At 42.3% G+C, this 24839-nt stretch overlaps 3 protein-coding genes across 11 annotated transcripts in view; 2 read left to right on the top strand and 1 right to left on the bottom strand.

Annotated features, from left to right (window-relative positions):
• LOC140600075 (STAGA complex 65 subunit gamma) overlaps positions 1-15259 on the top strand; it is a 30217-nt gene extending 14958 nt beyond the window's left edge. For 3 of the 5 annotated variants that reach the window (XM_072767978.1, XM_072767977.1, XM_072767980.1), the window contains exon 7: positions 12102-15259. The gene's annotated coding sequence lies outside the window, so the exon portion shown is untranslated. Of the gene's footprint in view, positions 1-6587; positions 6702-10754; positions 11757-12101 lie in introns of those variants that run through there. The other 2 variants (XM_072767981.1, XM_072767982.1) reach the window with 2 other exon arrangements.
• On the bottom strand, positions 155-19528 carry LOC112912622 (GPN-loop GTPase 1-like). Of its 4 annotated transcripts, none has more exons than XM_072718790.1 (14): positions 19411-19528; positions 18295-18388; positions 15376-15415; positions 14503-14569; positions 13514-13551; positions 12543-12621; positions 12240-12334; positions 11242-11287; positions 10450-10596; positions 9103-9185; positions 7591-7630; positions 6660-6750; positions 2210-2317; positions 155-762 (listed from the first exon to the last, which is right to left on the bottom strand). In XM_072718790.1, the coding sequence occupies exons 3-14, from the start codon at positions 15381-15383 to the stop codon at positions 677-679; spliced, it is 888 nt and encodes a 295-aa protein (XP_072574891.1). In that variant the 5' UTR covers positions 15384-15415; positions 18295-18388; positions 19411-19528; the 3' UTR covers positions 155-676. The 4 variants fall into 4 exon arrangements, with proteins under 4 accessions (XP_072574891.1, XP_072574890.1, XP_072574889.1 ...); XM_072718789.1 differs by lacking the exon at positions 19411-19528 and adding an exon at positions 19237-19358; XM_072718788.1 differs by lacking the exon at positions 19411-19528 and adding an exon at positions 19083-19229.
• On the top strand, positions 19509-23097 carry LOC140600072 (coiled-coil domain-containing protein 121-like). Of its 2 annotated transcripts, none has more exons than XM_072767962.1 (2): positions 19509-19834; positions 20501-23097. In XM_072767962.1, the coding sequence occupies exons 1-2, from the start codon at positions 19509-19511 to the stop codon at positions 21459-21461; spliced, it is 1287 nt and encodes a 428-aa protein (XP_072624063.1). In that variant the 3' UTR covers positions 21462-23097. The 2 variants fall into 2 exon arrangements, with proteins under 2 accessions (XP_072624063.1, XP_072624064.1); XM_072767963.1 differs by having other exon boundaries at positions 19539-19838; positions 20501-21746.
• Positions 23098-24839: the final 1742 nt, after the last annotated feature.

A 24839-nucleotide genomic window follows, 5' to 3' on the forward strand; every position in this document is an offset into this window, starting at 1 on the left:
GTTACTTGGTATGTTTACAAGAGGGACTTTAGTAAACATCCCCTCTTTACTGAGACAGGTTTGGACACGTGGCTTTAAACCTCTGTGTTGAATAGAAGCGAACCTACTTGCAATTACATAATTTTCTTATTGAAATTATGACAGGCAGACAAAGTTAAAATTTAAAACTCTTTATCCAAGTCACCATCCAAAGCAGGATTCTTATTCATTAATCCTATGTTTTGCTCACCTTCTTCAACAAACCTGTTATTCTACAATGAGGTACCCCGTGTGAGGCACCTTTTGTACCCAACATTGATTGGTTGCCAAGCAGACTGCTGCCACCCTGGGGAAGCTCATGATTCCTCTCGCCCTTTCTGCTAAAAGGAGGGGAATTCATGGTACAGGGTCAAGGGCAAGGCGGGAGAGTAGAGTACAGATCCAGCCTAATAGAGATTTGAGGTGAACAGTAAGTTGTCTCTGTTCCATCCATCAGCAGCAAAAGTACTTAAGTTGAAATGATAAAACTTCACGTGAAGCCTGTTAGGTCCAATGGTCTTGTATCCCTGGCTGCATCTGAGTCAAATTTCCCTATAAGAGAAACACTGCTACTCTGAACAAAATTGTCCTTTATAGTAGCCCCCATCAGAGGTTAGGATAGTTCCTTCAGGGTTCCAAAATTTCAGACTTCTAGAAACTACTTGTTGTTTCTCTTCCAGTACTGTGCCATTGATTCTTGCATAAAATTCTGGAATGCTGGCTCTTCACGGCTTTCCTCTGTAACTGCAAGGAAAAAAGGTCAATTCTTAACTTTCCCATTAGGAAGGTATCAGATAATGGTAGATTAGAGCTGCTGTCACTAATCCATCAGAAACAGTACTCTGCTTCTAATAAACTAAGTGTTTACTTCTCCCAAAGAAGAAATATCTTCTACAAGCATGCTCTATTTATCATGTTGCCCAAAATGTACAATTTCTTTCATCTGTAAGTGGGGAGAATACCTCCCTCATAAAGTAACTAAAATGAGGTCCCGCTCCTAGGTATTTTTAACCAAGAGAAATATATACAGCAGCTTTATTCATAACAGCGAAAATCTGGAAACAACCCTAATGGCAATCAGCTGATGAATGGATAGACCATTCATGGTAAAAGCCATATCATGGCATATTATTATTCATCGGTAAAAAGAACATACTTCTGACACAAGGATGGACTGCAAGAGCATTACACTGACTGAAAAAAGTCAAACGTGAAAAGCTAAAACACTGCGATTCCAATTATCCAACATTCTAGAAAAAAGCAAAATTACAGGAATAGGAATCAGATTAGTGATTGCCAAAAACTAAGTGTGCAGAAAGGGGACTGAATAAAAACAAGCATGAGGAACTTTTGGGGGTGGTGGAAGTATTCCGTATCTTGACCTATGATGGCTATTACTAATGCACATATATTTGTTAAAATTCAGCAAACTAAAAACCCTTAAAAAGGGTGGGCTTTACTGTTTGTAAATTATACCTCAATAAGTCTGAGTCAATGAGCCATTTTAGATGTTAGCATCCAGCATACTGGACGGCAAAGAGAGGTTTTGCTCTTAGTCGTAGCTAGAACCGAAAAATGTTGTTTCAAGAAACGGATTCTGATCACAGTTCATAAACTATGCCAGGTGGAACCCTGCTGAGGCCACCTTATGCATTCTTGCCCTTCACGCCCTAAGTATTCTTTTTTTTTTTTTTAAAGATTTTATTTATTTATTCATGAGAGAGACACGGGGAGAGAGAGAGAGAGAGAGAGGCAGAGACACAGGCAGAGGGAGAAGCAGGCTCCATGCAGGGAGCCGATGCAGGACTCGATCCCGGGTCTCCAGGATCACACCCTGGACTGAAGGCGACGCTAAACCGCTGAGTCACCCAGGCTGCCCCTCACCCCCTATGTATTCTTAAAAGAGTATTTACAGAAAACAAAAATTCTAGATTTCTCAAATGGATTTCAAGCTAAAGATGAGAAGACACAGGACTAATTAAAAGCCTGTAATGAGCTCAATGTTGACCGTTCAGTAGAGGCCAGGAACTCTCAATACATGAACTCTTTCCTGCTGCTATATCCAGTGCCATCTCTCCTCTCCCCTACCACTGGCTGCATGTGTAAGGTTTCTCTGAATAAGAAGCTCCCGAGCAAACATGATGGGGATCAGCAGCTACTCTCTTCATGAGCCACTTCAGCCACCTCTCACCTCTGTGATCAATATCATCAGTATCACTGTCAGCTTCGTCATCCTCTTCATCCAAAGTTCCCCGAGTCAGGATCAAGTCAGAAGGGTCAAGTGCAGGAGATAAGCTGTCTACAGAGAAAACACCAGTCAGTAGCATGTCATGAACCTGTATGTCCTCAAAAAGATGATTCTGATTCAGTGACTATGGTTATAATTTGGCAGGATGAAAGTGGTCGTGATAAATACAAATGCAGGATTTTACCTTTTCTAAATGTATTATTGTCAATACCACTTAACTTTTACAGTAGTATAGTTCACAAAATGCTTCCAGGATCCCAGTAACCCCAAGGTGCTCTTTTTAAGCTGAAGAAAATAATTTTCAAGTAGCTTGCCCTCTTTCATCTTAGTAGCTCCTAGAAGAGGCTATAGTTTTTCTTATGAAGACTAAGGACATCTGAGCAGATGCAGTGTGCTGGGGAGTCAGGGTAAAGGAAGATCCAGATGGAAATTTAAGTTCTGAGGGTCTGAAGAGAACAGATGGTGAAATGGTAGGCAGCAAAGCAGCCCGGATATTATTCAAGAAAAAGAGGGAAGGAGGAAAATGGGAAACTGAATCTACTCTTAGAGACTAATTTCCTACTCCGAGAAACTCAACGAGGGCTAAGTGTCAAGCAAAGTCGAATTCAGCCTGCAAGGGTTGGGCTTTACAAGAACCTCCATGATGCCACATATCCTAGAGCCTTCAGGAGCCTCGTCAGAGAAAAGTCACCTGGGGACTGAGGAGGCCAACAGTGACAACAGCAAGAGACACAGATCTCTGGGGCCCTGCGGCCCTGAAGACGGATGGTGGCATGGCGTGTTAACAGTCAGAGCTTCAGTCGGTGCCTAACTATACTTGGGATGTTCCCCCAATAATTTACTGCAAGTCTTCAACCTTTAACAGGTTATCTGAGTGTGAAAGACCTTTTGCAGCAGATTGAACACTTACTGCTTCACATATTTTTTTTAAGATTTTTAATTAATTTATTCATGAGAGACACACACACACAGAGAGAGAGAGAGAGAGAGAGAGAGAGAGAGGCAGAGACACAGGCAGAGGGAAAAGCAGGCTCCATGGAGGGAGCCTGACATGGGACTAGATCCCAGGTCTCCAGGATCATGCCCTGGGCTCATTGGCTCAACTGCTGAGCCACCCGGGCTGCCCTGCTTCACGTATTCTTGAGTGATTTAAAGGAGCGCAGCACACAGATGTTTATGTCGCTGAGGTGTACAGGATGGCCAGGCCAGTTCACTTAACTGGTAAACCCAGCCACAGTCCAGCATCTCCCCCTCCAAGCTGCTTTGCATTGACTATCAAGGATACAGCAACAGCTTTCGTGAGTAGAACTTCATTCCTTTAAAGGTCAGTCCATCCATAAGTGTGGATGGGTGGGGGTGCATACATACTAAATATGAGCGCCAATCTAGAAACCCCTAAGAATCAATGACAAAATGAATTCAAACAATAGAAAATACAGGGGCGCCTGGGTGGCTCAGTCAGTGGAGCGCCTGATTGTTGGTTTCAGCTCAGGTTATGATCATGGGTCATGGGCTCTAGCTCCACACTGGGTTCCTCACTCTGTGTTGAGTTCATAAACTGAGTTGAAACCAAGAATCGGGCGCTCAACCGACTGAGCCACCCAGGAGCCAGCTTCCAATTCTTTCTTCCTCTCCCTCCCGCTCTGCCACTCCCACGTTAGGCGCTTTCTCAAATAAATAATCTTTAAAAAAATTGAAAAACAAAAAAATTCACAAAAGTGGCAAAATAAAAAGACTAATAGATGGAAATAAAACCCCTTCGTATACACAAGCACAACCCATTACAAGATACAATGGTTCAGAAAATCCCATTTCAACACTAGAAGAAGATAAAATCCTTGGAAAATTTTAACAAAAACTATGCAAAAATCACATGAGGAAAAAACTCCTGAAAAATACAAAAGTACTCTTGAAAATATAAACATAATCCTTGTTCCTGGATAGGGTGACTCATATAGGGTGACCCTATATTAATGAACATAATGCAAGACCACTAAGAAATACCAAAAAGTTTTTTTGTTTGCTTTTTTTTAGCAAGCTAAATTAGTTGATGCTTAAGTTCATGTGGAAAAATAAACATGCAATAGCCAAGGAAATGCTAAAAAAGAAAAATATGAAAAAGGACTAGCCAAAGCAGACATTAAAACATTCTATAAAGACCCTAGATAATTATAACAGTGTGGTACAGACCCAGACAGTCCAGAAGAATAAGACAGGGAGTCCAAAAATATACCCAGGTACACATGGAACTTTAGTATTCCATCTCAGATCACTGGGGCAAAGGCAGACTTTTTGAGAAATAGGGCAGGTACAACTGTTTATAAAAAAGGTAACACACACCTATACTTCACACCATCCACAGAAGAAACTCTTAAATGGAACAGGGATCTAAAGGCAGAGAACAAGGGCTGCCTGGGTGGCTCAGTCGGTTAAGCCTCCGACTCTTGGTTTCAGCTCAGGTCATGATCTCAGGGTCGTGTGACCCAGCTCCATGCTTAATGCAGAGCAAATTCTGTCTCTCCTCCTTTTCCCTCCCTCTTTGCTCCTACCCCCTACTCACACTGGTACGTTTTCTCTCTCTCTCTCTCTCTCTCAAATAAATAAAAATCTTTAAATGTAGACAATGATACCATATTAAGTACTACAATAAAACATGAGTGAATTCCTCTTTAACACAGTATAAGGAAGGGATTCCCAATTATCACTCAAGATCCAGATGCAGTGAAGAGAAGGCAAGTAAATTTGACGACATCAAAACAAAACAAAAATTTTCACCTGGAAAAATAACACCATGGACAAAGTCAAAAAACGAGTGACAAACAGGGAGAAAATATTTCCAACATGCATCACAGAAAAACAATACTATAGCCCTATTAGATTAATGGATATTAAAATTAGTGGGTAAACATGTGAGAATTATTTTTTTTAATTTTTTAAAATTTATTTATTTGTGATAGTCACAGAGAGAGAGAGAGAGAGAGAGAGAGAGAGAGGCAGAGACACAGGCAGAGGGAGAAGCAGGCTCCACGCACCGGGAGCCCGATGCGGGATTCAATCCAGGGTCTCCAGGATCGCACCCTGGGCCAAAGGCAGGCGCCAAACCGCTGCGCCACCCAGGGATCCCAAACATGTGAGAATTAAAAGGACATTCGTAGGGTCTCAAATCATCACCCACAAAATACTTATCAAGGGAAAAATAACTTTTCAGAGAACAACCTGGCAGACACCACTTTGAGTACTTAAAATTAACATCACCAACAATGGGACAAATCAACATCACGCGTTCCCTGATGAGATGCATGGAAAAGTCACAAATTCCACTTCTGTAAAGTTCTGCCAAAAAGGAGCCACCTGAATTGAGTCCTGAGGGAATATCAGTCAAACCCAAGCTGAGGAACATCCTATAAAATATCTGTCCCATATACTTGCAAATTATCACTGCTGTGAAACACAAAGACTAAAGAAACTTCCAGATTGAAGGAGAGAGAGACAAGACAACTAAATGCAATGCAGATCCAGGATTTTCTCCTGCTGTACAGGGCAAACAGCTACACCTAAATAAGCATTACACACTACACGACAGTAGCAGTGTTCATTTCCTAATTTCTAGTAATGAGCTTATATAAAATATCCTTGTTTTAGGAAATACAGACAGAAGTATCAAGGATAATATTGAAAAATAAGTGTATAACTTACAGGACTCTGAAAAAAGGAACATGTTTTGTAAGTATACAAATTTGTAAGTATACAAATGTATACTTATATACGAAGTCATACATCATGAGAAGAAGACAATGAAGCAACGTGGTAAAATGTTGACATTTTGTGAATCTGGTTGAATGCTGCATAGTAATCATTCTAGCCACTAGCCACACAATTTTTCTGTTAATCTGAAAGTAGGTCAAAATAAACAGGAAACAAGGGAGGAGAGTGGAAGGCAAAAAACGTATTTAAGAAAACTGAGTGGGGGGATGGGGTAACTGGGGGACAGGCGTTAAGGAGGGCACTTGATGTGATAAGCACTGGGTGCTATTATGCAACTGATGAACCACTAAACTCTACCCTCAACTTCCTAATACACTGTATGTTAACTAATTTAGGTTTTTTGTAAAGTGTTTAAGAAAATAGAGAAGACATCAAGTATCTAGCTGAAGTAAAGCAAAACCTACCTGAAGAGGAAGAACTCAAAGTGGTATAGTTAAACACAACGTCCAGTTTACCTTTGCAAATCACACACAAAGCAAAAGCGGTAGAATAGATAAATAAATACGTTGATCAATCTCAAACACATCATTTTTATCCTTTTCTCGCTCTTAAACAGAAGTATCTTCCTGCTCAGTGGAAATACGCATATCATCCTTTCAGTTCCTAACACCAGGAGACCCTCCAGTACCTGTGGCAGTCCCTGTGTCCAAGGCTACAGAGGCCATATCTTTCCGAAGGCGTTCCAGTTGTTCCTTCTGCTGCTGGCTCTGTGCATTGGCCTGTACACACAAAGAAAAATATCTTCATATTAAAAAAGGAGTCCTAGGGGTGCCTGGGTGGCTCAGTCCGTTAAGCATCTAACTCTTAATTTCGGCTCAGGTCATGATCTGTGTCGCTGAGCATGGAACCTGCTTAAGATTCTCCCTCCCTCCGCACCCTCCCCAACCAGGTAACACCCTCTCTCTCTACAAAATAAATATAAATCAAATAAAATCTTTAGGGAAAAAAAATAGGAGCCCTGAATCAGATGCCAGACTTGTAACAGGAGATGACTAAGTATACACACAAACACTAGAGGCTATTTAGACATTGAGGCAGGTAAGAGATAGCAGATACAGAAACACCAAGCAGTGTGGATCAAGATAGCACAAGTTCAGACTGGAGGGCTCTGCAGAATGAATTAGGGGTTGCAGAAGTCAGACACAAGAACCCATCAAAAGAACCGTCAAGCACACTCAGCAGTGATAAGGGGCCCAATGGAGCTGAAGGGGGCAGGCCAAGCGATTATTTGGAATAAGCACTGTGAACCACTTTTTTCTTAAAATTCTATAACCAGCTCTAAATGCAGCTTAGAGTAGGAGTGGGGTGGGGCCCAAGAAGTGCTTAGCAAATCTAACAGGAAAAATCAGACTTTAAGAAATTCAAATAAAGAGAAGAAAAACAATTAAGGGGCCCTCCTGCATCTAGACAGCACACATACAGGTTTACTAATTTAAAATAACAAACACGTAGAACATACACTGATAGCCCCCAAAAAAGTATTTATGGCAGGAGGATTAGTGCACGGTTTAAAGTTCTTTTTTAGTGGCCCAAAACATACACATAGCCTCCTCTCTTACCAGTGACTTCTTCAAACGTTCATATTCAGGACGATACTCCCTGGAGAGAGAAAACACTTTCTAAATTCCTGTGTTTAATAATCTGTCCTGCCCACCTCCACATCATTTCCATGTTCCTAGGCTCTGACAGTAACAGAAGACCTTACTTTACTGAATGTTAGATGGAACAAGTCTTAGTCACTGATATTCTATCCCTATGGAATTAAAAGTCAAAGTGCTTGTCCCCACTCTGAAACCAGCGAAGAGACAAAAAACTGCTGGCCTGGAAAGATGAAGCCTGTGGAGTTCATGTCTGATGAGCTCACCATTTGTTTGGATAAACACAGTGATGAATAAAAGCAGGTGGGCCTGTTGGGCTCAGGAAGCTCAACGTGTAATTATGTGGCTTATCTGGGCAACAACAAAAGGATACAGAAGGGTCTGTCCAGAGGCTTTGGTAACACACAGAAAGACCCCTTCTCTGATGAATCAAAATCAAAATAATGTGTCTAAAAATCACCATGTGGTTGTTAGAAGTTTGCTAACAAATGAAGCCAAAGGAAGCCAATTATCATGCCACCCCCCAAGGAAAGCGTTTGGATTACATTTTCCTTTAAGTAAACAGAATTCCAGTATTAACGATGATAATAGTAACAACAATCATGTATCGTGAAATGTGCTTGCTATGTGTCAGCAATCAGCAATTATACTAGGTGCTTCAGATATATTTTCTCAAATAACGCTCACAACCTTAACAATAAAATGCTACTATCCCTGATGTACAAATGATGAAAACCTGCTAAGGCCACCCATTTATTCAGTGGAGAAAACAGAAATCCAACCCGTGTCAGTCTGACTCCACAGACTATGTTCTTAATCCAGGGTCAGCCAATGTGGCAAACAGGCCAAATCATGCCTATTTTTGTAAATAAAGTTTTATTAGGACACAGCCATGCCCATTCGTTTGCAAATTGTTTACAGATGCTCTCGCCCTACAATGACAGTTGAGAGTTGCAACAAAGATCGTAAGGCCTACAAAAGCCTGAAATATTTACAATCTGGCTTTTTACAAAAAAAAATGTCTGGGGCACCCATATGGCTCTTTCCGTTAAGCATCTGCCTTCAGCTCAGGTCATGATCCGAGGGTCCTGGGATCAAGCCCTGCATCGGGCTCCCTAATCAGCGGGAGCTTGCTTCTCTCGCTCCCTCTCTGCCTGCAGCCTCCCCTGCTTGTGCTGTCAAATAAGTAAATAAGATCTCTTAAAATTTTTTTAAAAAATAAAACAAAAAATGAAAAGTCTGAAGACTCTTGCTCTTAATCATTAAATACAGTGAAAGTTGTACACTATGTTTAAAGAAGGTTAATGGAGACTTCTTATCCCTAAGTGTACACACACAGATCCAGTACACATCCAAATGACAAATGTAATACCTACACGGTGAAACCCAAATGCTTTGCCTGGCAAAAATGCCATCGTATCAGACTGTGGGTTACTAAAAATGTCATCAAGAGGATTTTTCCTTCATCCTCACCTTTCATATTCTTCTGCGGCACTGGTGACTTGCACGAAGAGTTCATCTAAGCCTGTACCCAGAACAGCAGACACACCCACCACCTGCCAAAAAGCATCAATGCCACTGAGCAAACAACTGTGTATTTTTAAATGGTGTATATATTACTTTGTTCAAATGTCATAAAATCTTCATAAAAGAAGTTTAGATACCTCAAGAAGTCTCTGGCAAAGGGTGAAGCTAAAACAAAACAGCACACATACTCAAAAGCCATGGAAAGAACTTTATGGAAAAGAGAAGGCTGGATAAAAAGAAATTTAGAAGAAACACACAGCGAGGCTTTTCATCTATTCCCTGTCAAATCTAACCACTGCTTGTTCTCTATAAAAATTACTATCTCGGGTGCCTGGGTGGCTCAGTCGGTTCAGTGTCTGCCTTTGGCTCGGGTCATGGTCCAAGATCCTGGGATGGAGCCCAGCATTAGGCTCCTTGCACAGGAGGGAGTCTGCTTCTCTCTCTCCTGCCCCTTCCCTTGCTCCTGGTCTCCCTCACTCTTTCTCTCAAACAACTAAATCTTAAAAAAAAAAAAATTAGTATCTCACTGCCTTTGTTTGAGCAATTACCATCCTCCCTGCCATCCCGACTCACATTTGCTTATGTAAATCATACCCTTCCTTCAAAGCATACCTCTAATGCTATATCCTCCAAAATCCCTCATTTCAAGAGTGATCTGCCCCTCAGTAGCATCAGGCCCAACCTCCAATCTTAGTAAGATCCTTACCACAATATATTATGTTTTAATTCTGTATGTAGCCTTCTCTTTGAACTAGATCATAAACTCTGTAGGTAGGGTCTTTATCTTACTTATCTTCTTTTTTTTTTTTTTTCTTAAGTAATCTCAATATCCAATGAGGGGCTCGAACTCATGACCCTGAGATTAAGAGCCAGCCATGGGGTACCTGGTTGGCTCAATAGTTTGGGCATCTGCCCTTTGGCCTAGGTCAGGATCTCAGGGTCCTGGGATAGAGGCCCATGTCGGGCCCCCTGATCAGCAGGGAGCTGCCTTCTCCTCCCTCTGCCCTTCCCCCTGCTCATGTGCACTTATTCTCTCTCTCTCAAAGAAATAAATAGAATCTTTAAAAAAATAAAATAGCCAGCCACCTCTACTTTGTCTTTTAAACCTCTAGTTTTAAAACTGGACAGCAACATGCAAAAGAGGAGGTGGGAAAACCTCCAATTTTTAATAAGTCATGCTTTAAATGCTTTGTGAAAATACCAAACTTCTTTTCTAAGATAGGTTCAACGCCAGCCCTATGGTTAAGAGGATGTCTGAAGGGACTGTCAGTATAAGCAGAGGAGAAAGTTTACCCTAAGTGAGCTGTAAAACTCATCCAACACCAGGCTCATTGAACGAGTCAGGTTACTGACGTATGTAGTCTCTTGATTCAAGGCATCTTGGAAAGCTTCAAAATCTTGCATCCATTCCACTGCAAAGCTGTGATCAATGATGTCAGTCTGTACCAAACAGAAGACAATTATCAGCATTCAGAGGTGTGTTTAGATACCAAACAACGTCAAAAAAATTTTAATTAAATGCCAACCACAAAGCAATTATTCATATTTTTTTTTCTCTGCTTCCCCCATTTCCTCCTCCACTACAACAAACCATAAAGGACCACGGCTACTGTAAATAAATGAACATATGTGTTCTCCTGGTTGAAGCCGACCCTTTACTATCTTCTGCCAAGTGACCATGACCACAGTAGATGCCAGCACATTCTAGGCTCTGAAGTCATGTACTCTCTTGAATCCTTGCTGTCGACTCAAGAAAAGTGAAGTTTTCTGTTTTAATTGCTCTGCCAATAAACAAGCAGTCCCTCCCCCATATACATAGTTGTGATTCTGAGGGATAACCTATACACTATGATTGAGGGGCTGCTCTATCCAGTTTTAAATTACTCCGAGGAGAGCCAGTAATACATATTCATTTATTTCGACTGAATCTTTTTCCTACAAATGCTCATGACTTTGTTTCAGTTAAGTTTGAATCTATTCTCCGACATGTGAAAATCCTCACCTACCCAAACCCCTAAACCTTCCAATAACACAAGGTTCTGATGAAAAAGAAATACTAAACCACAAAAGGAAGGAACCACTTACTTTATTCATAACCACAATGAAAGGCAGCTTGGTTTTGTACAAGATGCTGAAAATCAAACATCAAGACATTATCAGTGAAAGCACTTAAGCTCTTGCTTACCCAAGCATCAGTCTGCTAGAACCGAGTAACGAGAACTGGAATGGGTTCAGACGCTACATATAGCTATCCATCCTGACACAGCCCTCACATTCTACTCTCCCAAGAGGAAGAGGTACTCCACCGCTACCATTAAGCAAACAACACACATACGTTCTCTTTCTTTCTTGGAGTAATAATGCTTTGGTATTCATCTGGTTTTCTGTGTATGGTTTTTTTGTCTGGTCGTTTCGACCAAATAATTGTCTCTTTTAAACAATATATATGGAAACAACGCTGTCAGACATCAGATTTCTATTTGGACTACAATTTATTGCATCTACCAAGAAGGTATATCCCTAGTCATAGGAGAAGGCACAAATGCTGGTGATGGCTTTTATGTATCCACCAAATAAAATTCTCTCAAATTTCATAATAATTTCCCTTGCTCTCTGTTGAATGCACTCACATACCCTAGTAAGGCATGTCTCTCTGTCCTTAATGACACCAAGTTGGGGCAAACTTGTGCTTTTTGGAATTATAGATAAATCTCTTTATTCACAATCTCTCATTTTATATTTTAAGTCTACACGTCATAACACAGAAAAGGAACATTTATATCAGAGGGCTCTATTCTATTTAGACTCGTTTCATTCAACTGCGAGCGACTACCAAAAGGTTCATATTCATACACTACCTGTTTCTGTAACAAGCAAAGGGGGGAGATGAGAAGCTGGTCAAAGAGAATGCTAACACATATGCCTCTCTTCTAATCTCTCCCCAGCTCACAACTACTAAACTGAGGGGCACATCTGAATGAGCACAAATCCAGGTTGGTAAGCACTCAGGACTCAAATATAAAAAAGAAAAGAGGAGGCCTCCTACCTTGATGTAATACCATGGCCCACCAACAATCCATTACCTGCAGGCATAGAGCATATTGGACATGAAGGTCACTGGATTGGTGCTTCTTGATGTATCCATGACGTATATGACAACCGTGGGAAATGAGGATGCCTAAAGCCACAAAATAATCACAGCCTTAGTCAAAGGACTCATGACCTATCTCCAAACTCTTTTCCCACCTTCCTTAGCAAGGGAAAACCACTTTAGGCAGGGTGCCAATAGCTTCCACAACTAACTTCCCATATAGCATCCCACTCAATAAAAAGATGCTTAACCAGTTTAGCTCTCTAGTTAGTCTAACAAGTCCTCGAATACTCACCAGGGCTTCAGTAATGATTGTCCCAGAAGCTGACCACGTGAAAACCTCAATCTGTCCAGGTGTGTCAAGCAAGACATATCTGTATCAACAACAACCATTCGAGAAGTATCACACCTGTGAAATACTGAAAGATATTCCAGCACACGTAACACTGAACATCTGCTTATCCAAGAAGGAATAACCTCTTCACACTGTCAAGTCTAACTTCCTCCCACTGCCCTTAAAACGTATACTACCTGTCCAGTATGCATGATACCAGGCAGGAGTAGCAGTCCACAAATTGCTGCAAATGATCACAGAAGAAACTATGATCGTTTCAGAAACACACTGTGTTAAAAATGAGAGATAAACAAAACCAGAAGGCAAATCTCTTGGGAACCAAGGTTTCTTGGGGTTGTGGTTGTGGGGAGGTGGGGTTGAAGGAAGGTTTTGAATTCTCTATAATGAGCATATAGTCTTATTTTTTTTTTAAGATTTTATTTATTTATTCATGAGAGACACAGAGACATAAACAGAGGGAGAAGCAGACTCCCTGCAGGGAGCCCGATGCAGGACTCAATCCCAGAACCCTGGGGTCACGACCTGAGTCAAAGACAGACACCCAACCACCGAGCTACCCAGGCGCCCCTTAAGATTTATTTTTAAACAAGGGTTAGAAAGGTACTTCAGAGATTTTAATGCCAACAAATGTGTTTTCCCAAGAGAAGGCAGGGAGACAACTGAATTTGGACAATGTCTTAAAACACCTCCTAGGAAGCCGTGGGCATATATGACAGTGATTGGGGGTAGGATACTATTGAATTTAGCTCATCACTCTAGAGCATATTAATGATTTCTTTTGCCCACCTTTTTGTTTCACTTCTAATGGTTTCATCTCAATCTACACCCTTTCAGAGCCCGATGGTATCCTGAAATCCTTGAGACACGTCAACTACAGAGTAATAAACAGGTGTTAGGCCAAAAGCACTTACTTAGACATGTTCTGGGCCTTCTCAATAAATTTCATCACCTGAAAGAAAAAAGATGCCAATTAAAAACAGGATCCATCTTCAATACAAAAATCACCGTTTCCAGGGTGGCCCACCTTATAGGCAACTATCAACTACTGAATCTCTGTTCTCAGTCTTAGGACACCAACTAATAAACTCCATGAACTAAGGAAACACAGTCACATCAGCAGCACTGACACACCCCAGAGTGTACTGCTGGGTCCTGAGAAGCTGAAGACGATCTCTCACTTTCGGGTCATATCTCTTAGTACTTTGGTATAAAATGTTTAACAGTGACATGTCTCTTGGAGTGACATGAGGGTAAAAAATTCATGATTACAAAACACTCTTGTAGAAGTAGGAGAAAAACCTAAACAGTGACAATTATCTGTCACATGTAGAAAAGCCCCATTATCTTTCCATTCCATGCCTGCTAGCCCCTCCCACTCCCCAATCCTCCACTCCATCCTCAAGGTGACACTATAAGCCAAGATCAAGAAAAGAGCCTAGATTTTTGTTTTATCGGCCATCACAAATGTTAAATGTGAAGTGTCTCACAATACTGATTATCCTGTCATTACTTAATTCTCTATCAAAATGTTTACTTATTTTCCATATGTATATCCAGGTTTATTGCTCTTCTTTCCCGATGTGAGCAAGCTAGGCATTCAAAAGTCAGAGGTTTTAGGGGATCCCTGGGTGGCTCAGTGGTTTGGTGCCTGCCTTTGGCCCAGGGCGCGATCCTGGAGTCCCAGGATGGAGTCCCACGTCGGGCTCCCGGCATGGCGCCTGCTTCTCCCTCCTCCTGTGTCTCTGCCTCTCTCTCTCTCTCTCTCTCTCTCTCTCTCTAGGTCTATCATAAATAAATAAATAAATAAATCTTTAAAAAAAATAAGTCTGTCATCTGTTTAAAAAAAAAAAAGTCATAGGTTTTTACGCAGTCATGTCTATAAAAGTAAAAACAGACATACCTGATCAAATCTGGTAGCAAAGAGATTGAGTGAGGCCACTATACCACCATTGGGCCCAAGCCCATACCTGGACACCACGTTGAGGATTTAAATTACTTACAGATCAATTTAGGTGATGAAACTCACACTTAGGATATTATTCACACACATAGCACCGTAACATTAGTGTTCCACAAATGGAAACTGGCAGCTAATCCTTGACTAGTATATACCACACAAACTTACCTTACAAGGAATTTTCATTATCAACATCTTCCTCATTCCTTTATCATTCTGGGGATGCCTAGGCAAAATGAAGAGATTAAAGTGACCAAAATCTAACAGACAGATGCACTTGGCACTGACAGCTTAATGGTATTAGACACTAAGATCTTAAAATATCACTGAAGATATCACACTCCTTGCTCTGATCCTCACTGGTCAACCTGCTGATTATAATTGGTCTACCCAGCTACATCCACCTGCAAGGAAAGTACACATTTCATACAGCATGTACTAACACTCAATGCTCTTAAATAAACCTACTCATTTGAGTCTCCCAATCAGAGGAGGCAGTGGCCTCCAGGGCAATACTACTTTGTGGAAGCAAGGCATGGCACCAGCTACCCAGACTCCCACTCTGGGTGCTTTCTAATTACAACAGCCCATAGTCTAGAAAGATGGTAAGAAAATTGAAACCACAAGGTGTAATAGTCTAATCACCTATAATACCTCTCCTCACTCATCTTTCTATCCTAAGTAAATTACTTTAAAGCAATTAAATGCTTTTGCTAGTATGTTTCACAAAGAAAATGCAGAATACTTTCAAAGCCACGAAATACAGACAGTAACTAGTTAGGGATGACTCAATGAAGTAGATGCAGAAAAGGATACTGTTTCATGACTTCTTTATACTTCACAGTGTCACGAATATCTGGGGGGGGGGGGGGGGTGGGGAGAAGAATTCAATGGAATTTAACACATAGAAACAAGGGAATCCCTGGGTGGCTCAGCGGTTTAGCACCTGCCTTCGGCCAAGACGGGATCCTGAAGTCCCGGATCGAGTCCCAGGTCGGGCTCCTTTCTCCTGCTTCTCCCTCTGCATGCGTCTCTGCCCGTCTCTCTCTCTCTATCTCTCTCTCTGTGTCTATCATAATAAATAAGTAAAAAGCTTAAAAAAATAATCTTACAAAAAAAAAAACCCCACATAGAAACAATAGTTTGAGACACTCCACCTATAACATCCTAAGACAATGGGCCTCTCAAGTCATCTCTCCTTCCTCTGAGGAAAACAAAAATAAGTTTCTCTCCTGGTATCTCAGTTACTTTTCAAGTCTATTTCCTAAAGGTTTAAGCTAAGGCCACTGAAGTGTGATACAGAAAAAAGCAAGATCGTGAAGAACAGAAAGGCAGAAAGTGCCCTGCAAGTATCTTCCTACCAACAGGAAGCTGAAACCAGCCTTTCAGGCTTCTCTTGTCTGCATTCTCTTCTACTAATCCCCCCAGCTTCACATTGGTTTCCTTTCTTACTTGGTAAGTGGCAAGCAATCCATGAAAAATGTTAGGCTAGGGGCTCAGAAGTTATGGTAGAAATGGTCTGAGACAAGGAGAGAAGTTTTGTGTGTGTGTTTAAGATTTTATTTATTCATTAACGAGAGAGAAAGAGAGAAAGAGAGAGAGAGAAGCAGGTTTCATGCAGGGAGCCTGACATGGTACTTGATCCTAGGTCTCTAGGATCAGGCCCTGGGCTAAAGGTGGCGCTAAACCACTGAGCCACCTGGGCTGCCCTGTGTGTGTGTGTTTTTAAGTAATGTAGCCAAGTTGGGTTTTTTTTTCTTCTCTAAGATTTTCTTTAAGATTTTATTCATTTATTCATGAGAGACACAGAGAGAGCAGCAGAGACATAGGCAAAGGGAGAAGCAGGCTCCCTAAGGGGAGCTAGATGTGGAACTCCATCCCAGGACTCTGGGATCATGCCCTGAGCAGGAAGGCAGACACTAAACCACTGAGCCGCCCAGGAGCCCCAGGGGAAAAGTTTTATATAACTTAAGTACCTTATCAGTGATCACAGGCAAAGGAAAAGGGAGCTAAATCAAGAAAAAACATTTATTTCTTACTAACTGCCTACTGGTAGCAAGGGGTAATGCAGACCTGATTTTTCAAAGGGAATTAATGCATCCAGTAATATCTAACTAAACTGTCTACCAGCCTACAGACTCTACCAACGATTTGAATTCCATCTTTTTTAAAATTTAGGTGTAACTGACATACAGTATCTTACTAGTTTCAGGTTTACATCATATTGATTCAATATTTTCATAAATTTCAAAATGATCTCCACTAGTTACCATGTGTCATAATACAATGTTATTATAGTATTAATTCTATTCCCTAATCTGTAAGTTATATCCCTATGACCTATTGTGTACCTGGACGTTTGTACCTCTTAATCCCCTTCACCCATTTCACTCACTCCCAACTCCTCCCTGCTCTGGTAACCAACAGTTTGTTTCTTATATCTGTGAGTCTGTTTCTGCTTTGTTTTTTAGATTCCACATATAAGTGAAATCAAAAGATATTTGTCTTTCTCTGTCTTGGCTTATTTCACTTAGCATAACATCCTCTAGGTCCATCCATGTAGTCCCAAATGGTAAAATTTCATTCTTTTTAATGGCTGAGTAATTTTACAAAAAACATATATTTATATATATATATTATTTACAAATATATATATATATCTTCTTATCCAGTCGTATATACATACACACACACATATATATCTTCTTATCTAGTCATCTATCATCAGATAGAAGTCCATCCTTTCAGCAAGAAGATATTAACTTTTTCCCCAACTTCCCAAAATGACCTCTGCTCCTGAACAAGATTTTCCTTTATTAGTATGATTAGGGTCCAAGTAGCTTAGCAGAATTAAGAGACAAAAAATGAGAGGATTAGCACAGTGACAGCCTGAAAATAAGGAAGCTCCCAGATTTTTTTTTTTTTCAAGATTTTATTTATTTATTCATGAGAGACACAGAGACAGAGACAGAGAGGCAGAGACACAGGCAGACGGAGAAGCAGGCTCCATGGAGGTAGCCTGATATGGGACTCGATCCCGGGACTCCAGGATCATGCCCTGGGCCCAAGGCAGGCACTAAACCGCTGAGCCACCCAAGGATCCCAGGCTCCTAGATTCAATCAAGAATCATGACAATGCATCATATTCACCCTTAATTTCTGTCAGAGTCACAGATTTCTCTGGAAGTCTGATGATAACCGGAAACTTTTCCCCAAAACAATGCATATATGTGTATCCATGTATATGCCTGTGTCTCTGCCTCTCTCTCTCTCATGAATAAAGAAAATCTTTTTTTTTTCTTTTTAAATAGTTTATTTATGTATTCACGAGTGACACAGAGAGAGAGGCAGAGACACAGGCAGAGGGAGAAGCAGGCTCCATAAGCGGAGTTCGCCTGGGTCCGGTCTCCAGGGTCACGCCCTGGATTGAAGGCGGCGCTAAACCGCTGAGACACCCGGGCTGTCCAAGAAATAAGATGTTTAAAAAATACAAATGAAATAACAGTAGCCTGACAGCCTCGGATCAGAAAGAGGGGAGACATGGGAGTGAGAGGTAAGGAAACTAATATACTTAGGGAAAGGAGTCAACAAAGAAAATTGTTTAGAATCTTTAGGAAATTCAAGGAAAATGAAAGATAGTTTAGAGAAAACGAAAACTGAAAGCATTAGAGATTAGCCGAGCTGGAGGCTTTTGGTTTTCTGAAGAACTTCAGAGTTCTGTTCCAGTTTACTCACCAATATTGGCAGGAAAGGGTACTTCGTGTACAGCCGGGTCCAGATTAATCACATAAGGTGGAGAGCCTCGGCTATGCAGATGTCCGGTAAGCCTCTGCGGAGACGCGAGAAGAGCGATGCAGTGAGACCGAGGGAATGATAAGGCGCCAAGATTCCTTTATGCAGCACAGCTGAAGACTTCTGCACTTACGTGTCCCTCCCTCCACCTGAAACACTCGTCCCCAATATCCGCTCCGACATTCAACTCTCAGGTGAAATGCTTTCTTTTCTTGCTCATCCTCCAACAGGGCCTCCCCTATTGTCTGTCGGTCACTTAATCACTTGATTCGTGTGAGGTTTTTCCCCATCACTCCCATTAAAACATCAGCTCCGATAAAGCGGGAACCTTGTCAAATTCAATCGCTGCATCTCCAGCGCTCGAACCCGAAGAGCTGCGCCAGAGACAACACCGTAGTAATCCCCACCCAAAGCCTGGGCGCCAGCACCGTCCTAACTGCCGGTTACGTGGGAGCCCCCGCCTTCCAGGAGGCGGCAGTTTGAGCGGCAAGACCATTCCAGAACAACGTGGCAAGCTGTGCCAAATACGAACTGAGGGTGCGGAGGAGAGAGCCCTAACTGAGCCAGGCTGGAGTCCGAAAAGGCTCGGAGCCGGAGTTGCTGGCGAGGTCCTGAAAGCCACACGCGGATCCCCTTCAACTCCCGAGCCCGTCCTCGAGGTCCCCCTGGCCTTCCGCCCACCACTGACAACCTCTCGAGCGCACCTCCTACTCCCGCGCCCTGTACGTCACCTGTACAAAGGTGGTCTTCCCAGATCCCGCCATTCCTAACACCAACAGACACACTGGGGGCCGAGGACCCCCCGAAGCCCGCTCCTCAGCGGCCTCCGCGGGCGCCGCCATCTTCCTCGGGCTCCGCCCGCTCTACCATAGAGACGCCGCGTACCTAGAGAGGCTTCCGTGCCGCCGCGGGCCGCGCAGGCGACGCCAGAGCCTCCGCGGCGCGGCCGGGGAAGGCGGAGGGGCGGGCCGCTCGCCAGAGCATCCTAGCCTCCGGGCCAACCAGGGACAGGGGCGGGGAAATGGAGGGCAGGGGAGGACCCGGGAGAGGGGCGCTCACCGCCGTAACGTAACGAAGGGTCTGGGAGAGGCGAGGCTCTGCTCCCCGGGAGGGCAAGACGAGACGGGGTCCCCAAGGCAGGGCGCCCCAGGTCGCAAATGAGGAGAGTGCGCTTCTCCTTCCGCCCCCAAGTGGCGGGGGACGGAGCCGCCGGGGAACTGGCTGCTGGGCCTTATTCGGCAGCCGACGAGGTTCAGGAGCTCAGGGCTGGACAGGCGGGGACTGGGGCGGAGTGCGACCCCGGGGGTTGCTGGGCGGCGCCGACCCCCGTGGAGCACAGACCCGAGAAACTGCGAGAACGTTCCGCAAGGGGGCGCCGCGTCCGCGCGTCGCTGGCCCCTGACCCGAGCGCTCCTTCCTCGGCGGTCCCCCTCGGTGAGCCTCCCCGTCACCTTGGAGACGGACGCTCGGATTCCTGGAGCAAGTAGGTACTGCAAGGGGCGCTTTTCCCTCCACGCAAGTGTCCTCGGATGCCGGACAGGGGCTGGAAAAGCCAGGAAATGTATTGCTACTCTCGCCCAGCTCAGCGGGTCCCGTCGCCCTTTGTGGCTACCGCAGTGCTCAGTGAATCTTAAAATCTAGGTTTCACACCCACGCGCTGCCGCTGCTGGCGGTGCGCGTCGGGCCAAGTCCTTTAAATTCCCTGAACTTGTTTTCTCCGCTCTAAAACGGAGGGAATGCCTTACGGCGGTTGTAGTGAATGCGTGCTTGTAAATTGTAAGCCGCATTCGTTCATCTTTACCCCTAGCTGCATCCCTGGTGCCTCGCATAGTGACAGAACCATAATAGGTACTCAAAAAAATATTTTCTCATGTGAATTAAAGTATAGTTGTGCATTTTGTGTTTACTAAACTTTCATTTAGAATTGGTGGGGAGGGGCAGCCCGGGTGGCTCAGCGGTGGGGCGTCCCCGAGTCCCGGGATGGAGTCTCAGGTCAGGCTCCCTGCGTGGAGCCCGCTTCTCTCTCTGCCTCTGTGTGTGTGTGTGTGTGTGTGTGTGTGTGTGTGTCTAATGAATAAATAAATAAATAAAATCTTAAGGAAAGAAAAAAAGAACTGATGGGGGAATGTCTTACTTGTTCTTCCTTCAGGTTTGCTAAGGACTCTAGGAGTTCCTCTCCACCGTATCTTAGTTTAATAAATGATTTTTTCAAGCCAGAGAAGCTAAGCAAGTCAGCGATGAGGTTTAAAGAAAAAGCAGTGGTGGAAATGACAAAGCTGAACAACCAAATAAAACAAGCTCAAAGCCAGCAAGAGTCACTAATGGAGGAAACCAAGCAGCTATATGCTGAGAAGTTACTTGTCCAGACTGAAAACAAATTCTTCCTGGAATATCTAACCAACAAAACTGAAGAGTATAGCATGCAGCCTGAAAGGCTGTGGAACAGCTATTTACAAAAAAGTCAGGAGATTGAACAAAGGAGACGAGACTATGCCTCCAAATATGCGAAACAAACTTCAGTGTTTAAAAGGGAGCTTTTGCAGAAGGAAAAGATCCAATGCAACTTAAAGCAGCAGTTGCAGACACTGAGGAAAATTTCACTGTTAAAGGAGAAACAGGAGAGAGAAATCCAGATATTACAGGACGAGAAAAAGAAAACCCCAGCTGAGACGGATGCCAAGAAACAGGAAATCCAGGTCCAGTTACTCCAGGAAAAAGCATTTCTAGAGAAACAACTGAGTGAGCCAGACATGGGGCAGTTGGGAAAGAGGAAAAGAAAGGAGCTTGACAGGAAGGCCCAGGCCTTGGAGTTGGAAGCAAAGCAGTATACTTTTGAGTTCTACCGTGGCATCAGGAGAGAGAACCGGGAGTTACGGAAGAAGTTCCTGCAGCAAACTCAGCAGTGCCAGGAGTTGCAAGCTACTAAAAGCCAGTTAGAAAATCAGAAGCAGCAGCTGCAGCTGGAACAGTGGTATGTGGAGGGCTTAATCCGGGCCAGGCAACGATTGCAAAGAAGGCGTAATTGGTGCCCAGGACAGGATGCTCCAAGGACCACACTAACACCTCTGAGTACCAAACCAAAGATTAATCCAAAGCAATTCCTAAAATAACACTGCATAAATAAAGACTGGAGCAAGTATTCTGATAAACCGATTGCTGCATAAACTTAGTTAGGAAGGCTTTAGGATCTCAGATTGCTATGGCAAAGTATCCATCATGATGTGTTAGTGTGAAATATTAGGTGCATTTTCCCAGCAGTACTGCTACATATTTGTGCCACCAGCTTCCTTTAATTAGGAGATTTTTCCTTCATTAGATCTTGTTAATAAATGGGATGTTCCTCAAATCTCTAGATAACACCATTTCCCAAACACCAGTACATTAAACTAGCTCAAGAAAACCACCTGGAGGTAGTGAAAGGAAAACAGTGGTGTGATTTATTTCGTGTGGCCAACTTAGATTTCTAAGAGTAGCATTTCAGATTGACTTTATATGATACCTTCCTCTCTGTAAACAAACGGGTTATCCTCATGCCTCTTGGCCAGCTCCACACAAAAAAGGCAAAGTGCTTTTAAGGTCTTTTTCAAGTTTGCACCAGTGACCAGGCAGCTTCTTCTATGGTTTTGTCAAGAGTGGAAAAGTAATTTAAGCAGTATGTTCAATAAGAGCTAGGCAAAAAACAAAAACAAAAAAAACCCACTGGGCAGAATGACCTTTTGTCTGATGCTCAGCCCCTACAATTTTAGCTTTGAGTAAATTAAGGGAAGAGCAGATATTAGGTCAACTCTTAACTTTTGAAAAACCTTTTCTGTCAAGAAATACATCTAGGGATCCCTGGGTGGCGCAGTGGTTTAGCGCCTGCCTTTGGCCCAGGGCACGATCCTGGAGACCCGGGATCGAATCCCACGTCGGGCTCCCGGTGCATGGAGCCTGCTTCTCCCTCTGCCTATTTCTCTGCCTCTCTCTCTCTCTCTGTGTGACTATCAAAAATAAATAAAAAATAAAAAAAATAAAAAAAAAAGAAATACATCTAGCATTAATGAGGTAACTGAATGCCTCTACTTATTTCAGGAAAATATATGAAAAACGTTTTAAAATATTGGGACAACTGTAAAGAGTCTTGTGCCGTCTATTTCCCTAACAACATTCTGAATTCTAAGACAACGAGTAAGATTACTTAAATATAAGTACTTCAGGTTTAGGTCACTTCTACATTTTCTTACCTGATACCTGATACCTGATAGTGCATTTTGAAATGCCTTTTATAATTAAAAGTGCCTTATATTTATGTCTATTGAGAAGAACAAGCTTTGCGCAGTGGCAGTATCCATCATAGCCAAAGAAGTTTATCCAGGCACGATTATTGCTAATTTAGAAGAACTGGAAATAATATCTTTAATTAGTAAGACTTTTATGGTAGTTTTTAAAAATTTTTTTGCACTGACGACATATAGACGGTTAGACTAGTTATTTATTTGCATGCTGAATTCTAGTACAGGAACATAATCCCACATTTTAACATTGCTCCTCTATGGGAAAATAAAGTCAACTTTATGTTTTCCAGAAATTGTCAGTGATTAAAAACTTCAAAATAATCTTCCTGAGTTTTCAGTTTTATGCCTATGTAAAAATGAATTCCTTTAAAATTGTGGAGTAAAAAGTTTTTTCTCCCTCAATGCCTTCACCTTCTAGCTTTAACGATGTTTTTAATGTGTAGCTTATTAGAAATAAAAACCTTAGATTATAGTGTATCTGTTGACTTTTCCCCAGTAACGGCTTTCCTGTTTCATCACTCTTCTCTTATTACTGCTTCTGCATATCTCATTCATACTAGTATGGATATAATAAAACCAATTTCAATACAGAAAGTAGAATTTTAGATAGTATGCAGGTAACTTAACCTTCAGTTCTTGAGCCAAAAATACAGAAAGACTGAACCTGAAAAATATGGTAACCAACACAAATTTGAAGCCTTATTCTCTGTAGATGCAAAAATGTGCCAGAAAGCGTAGGAAAATACATACCAAGGCTCGATAAGGAGTTAGAAAGCAGGAGGGATTTAGAATCTTAGTATTCTGCTGTTAATTTCCCTCCTGCCTTTGCTGTCCCAGTTACCTAAGTGGGGGTGGATAACTTCCATCTCATATGTTTATTTTTAATTCCTATTATCCCAGATCATGAATCTGGTGTATTGCTGCTTTACGTCTGTCCCTTTCCAAGTGAGGCTTTATGAGCTTGAAGACTATTTAGAGAGTGAATCATCTGATAAAGATAATTTGAAATCCATACCTGCAAGTGAGCAGTAGGCTGGCAACTAATACTTCAATCTACTTTGAATCTGCTTTGCACGAAGAAAATGAAACACAGTGATGTTACAGAAAGTGCATTTAGGTGGTAAAGGACCTCCAAGGTGAAATGTAGGTTAAGACCTAAATGATACAATGAAGCCTACCTTGCAAAGCCCAAGGAAGAAGCCATTCCAGGCAATGGGAACGGTGTATGCAAAGGTCCTAAGATGGGAATGAGCTTACTCGGTTCCAGGAACAAAAAGGTCAATATGGCTAAAGGGTAGCTGGGGAATGGTCAGATAACAAAGGAGGAGGGGAGGAAGAGGCTAAATGGGTTAGCAGGAGGAGGAGAAGGCCTTGTGGGACAAGGAGGGAGTGACTTGGATTCTAAGTGGAATGGGAAACCAGCAGGCTTTGAGCTGGTGAACGAGCTCTGATTTACAAGTTTAAAAACTCACTAAGGCTGTTATGTGGAGTGTATCCAAACCAGTAAAAATCAGAAGGAAACAATTAGGAAACTTATAGTTTAGGCAAGAGGTGATGATGGTTTGGAGTAGGGCGGCTGAAATAGAAGTAAATAGAAGAGCAGACTAAAGGGTGAAGGGAAAAAGAAAGGTTAAGACAAGTAACATTTCTAAGGTGTTCCCTATTAAGAAGGAGGTGAGCAGAATAGTTTGTGGGCACTGATTTTTTAAAAGAAGTATTTCAGACCCAAAATACAGAAGATCAGAACAAACTCACTATCCACCTTAAGAAATAAGAACTTAAAAAATTCACTACATACAAATATTTACATATATAGCATAAACATATTTTTATATATCCATAAACAATATAGAGCATTGTCTTTTAGCCTTATATAAATGGCCTACTTCATGTGTTCTGTAACTGGCTTTTCCCAGGCATTATTTTTGAGATGTATTCATGATACAAGAAGCCTTAATTTTATCGCTGTATAGTATTTCAGTATATAACTGTATCACGATTTATCCCTTCTCCTGATGGACGATTAGTTTTAAAGTAGGTTAACAAAGAGACCCAAGAAGATATAGTGCCTCAAATAACAGATCTTTTTTCTCTACAGGTAGATGTTCCTGGATGGTGATTAGTTCTTCATGGGGTGATTCGGGGCATCAACCATTCCATTTTGTGCTCTGCCACCCTCTAAAGTCATTTTATCATCTGCATCTGGGCCAAGGA

The sequence above is a fragment of the Vulpes vulpes genome, chromosome 8, assembly GCF_048418805.1.
Source record: "Vulpes vulpes isolate BD-2025 chromosome 8, VulVul3, whole genome shotgun sequence".
Taxonomy (NCBI): Eukaryota; Metazoa; Chordata; class Mammalia; order Carnivora; family Canidae; genus Vulpes; species Vulpes vulpes.

Excerpts from the sequence above, each read along its gene's own strand:
- LOC140600072 (XM_072767962.1), top strand. The coding sequence starts at position 19,509 with ATGAGGAGAGTGCGCTTCTCCTTCCGCCCCCAAGTGGCGGGGGACGGA. Across the intron at positions 19,835-20,500 it reads CGCTCGGATTCCTGGAGCAA|GTTTGCTAAGGACTCTAGGA; the intron begins GTAGGTACTGCA and ends TTCTTCCTTCAG.
- LOC112912622 (XM_072718788.1), bottom strand. The coding sequence starts at position 19,193 with ATGGCGGCGCCCGCGGAGGCCGCTGAGGAGCGGGCTTCGGGGGGTCCT. Across the intron at positions 13,552-14,502 it reads TTGCTACCAGATTTGATCAG|GTGATGAAATTTATTGAGAA; the intron begins GTATGTCTGTTT and ends TTTTTCTTTCAG. Across the intron at positions 6,751-7,590 it reads AACGTTTGAAGAAGTCACTG|GCCAATGCACAGAGCCAGCA; the intron begins GTAAGAGAGGAG and ends TTGTGTGTACAG.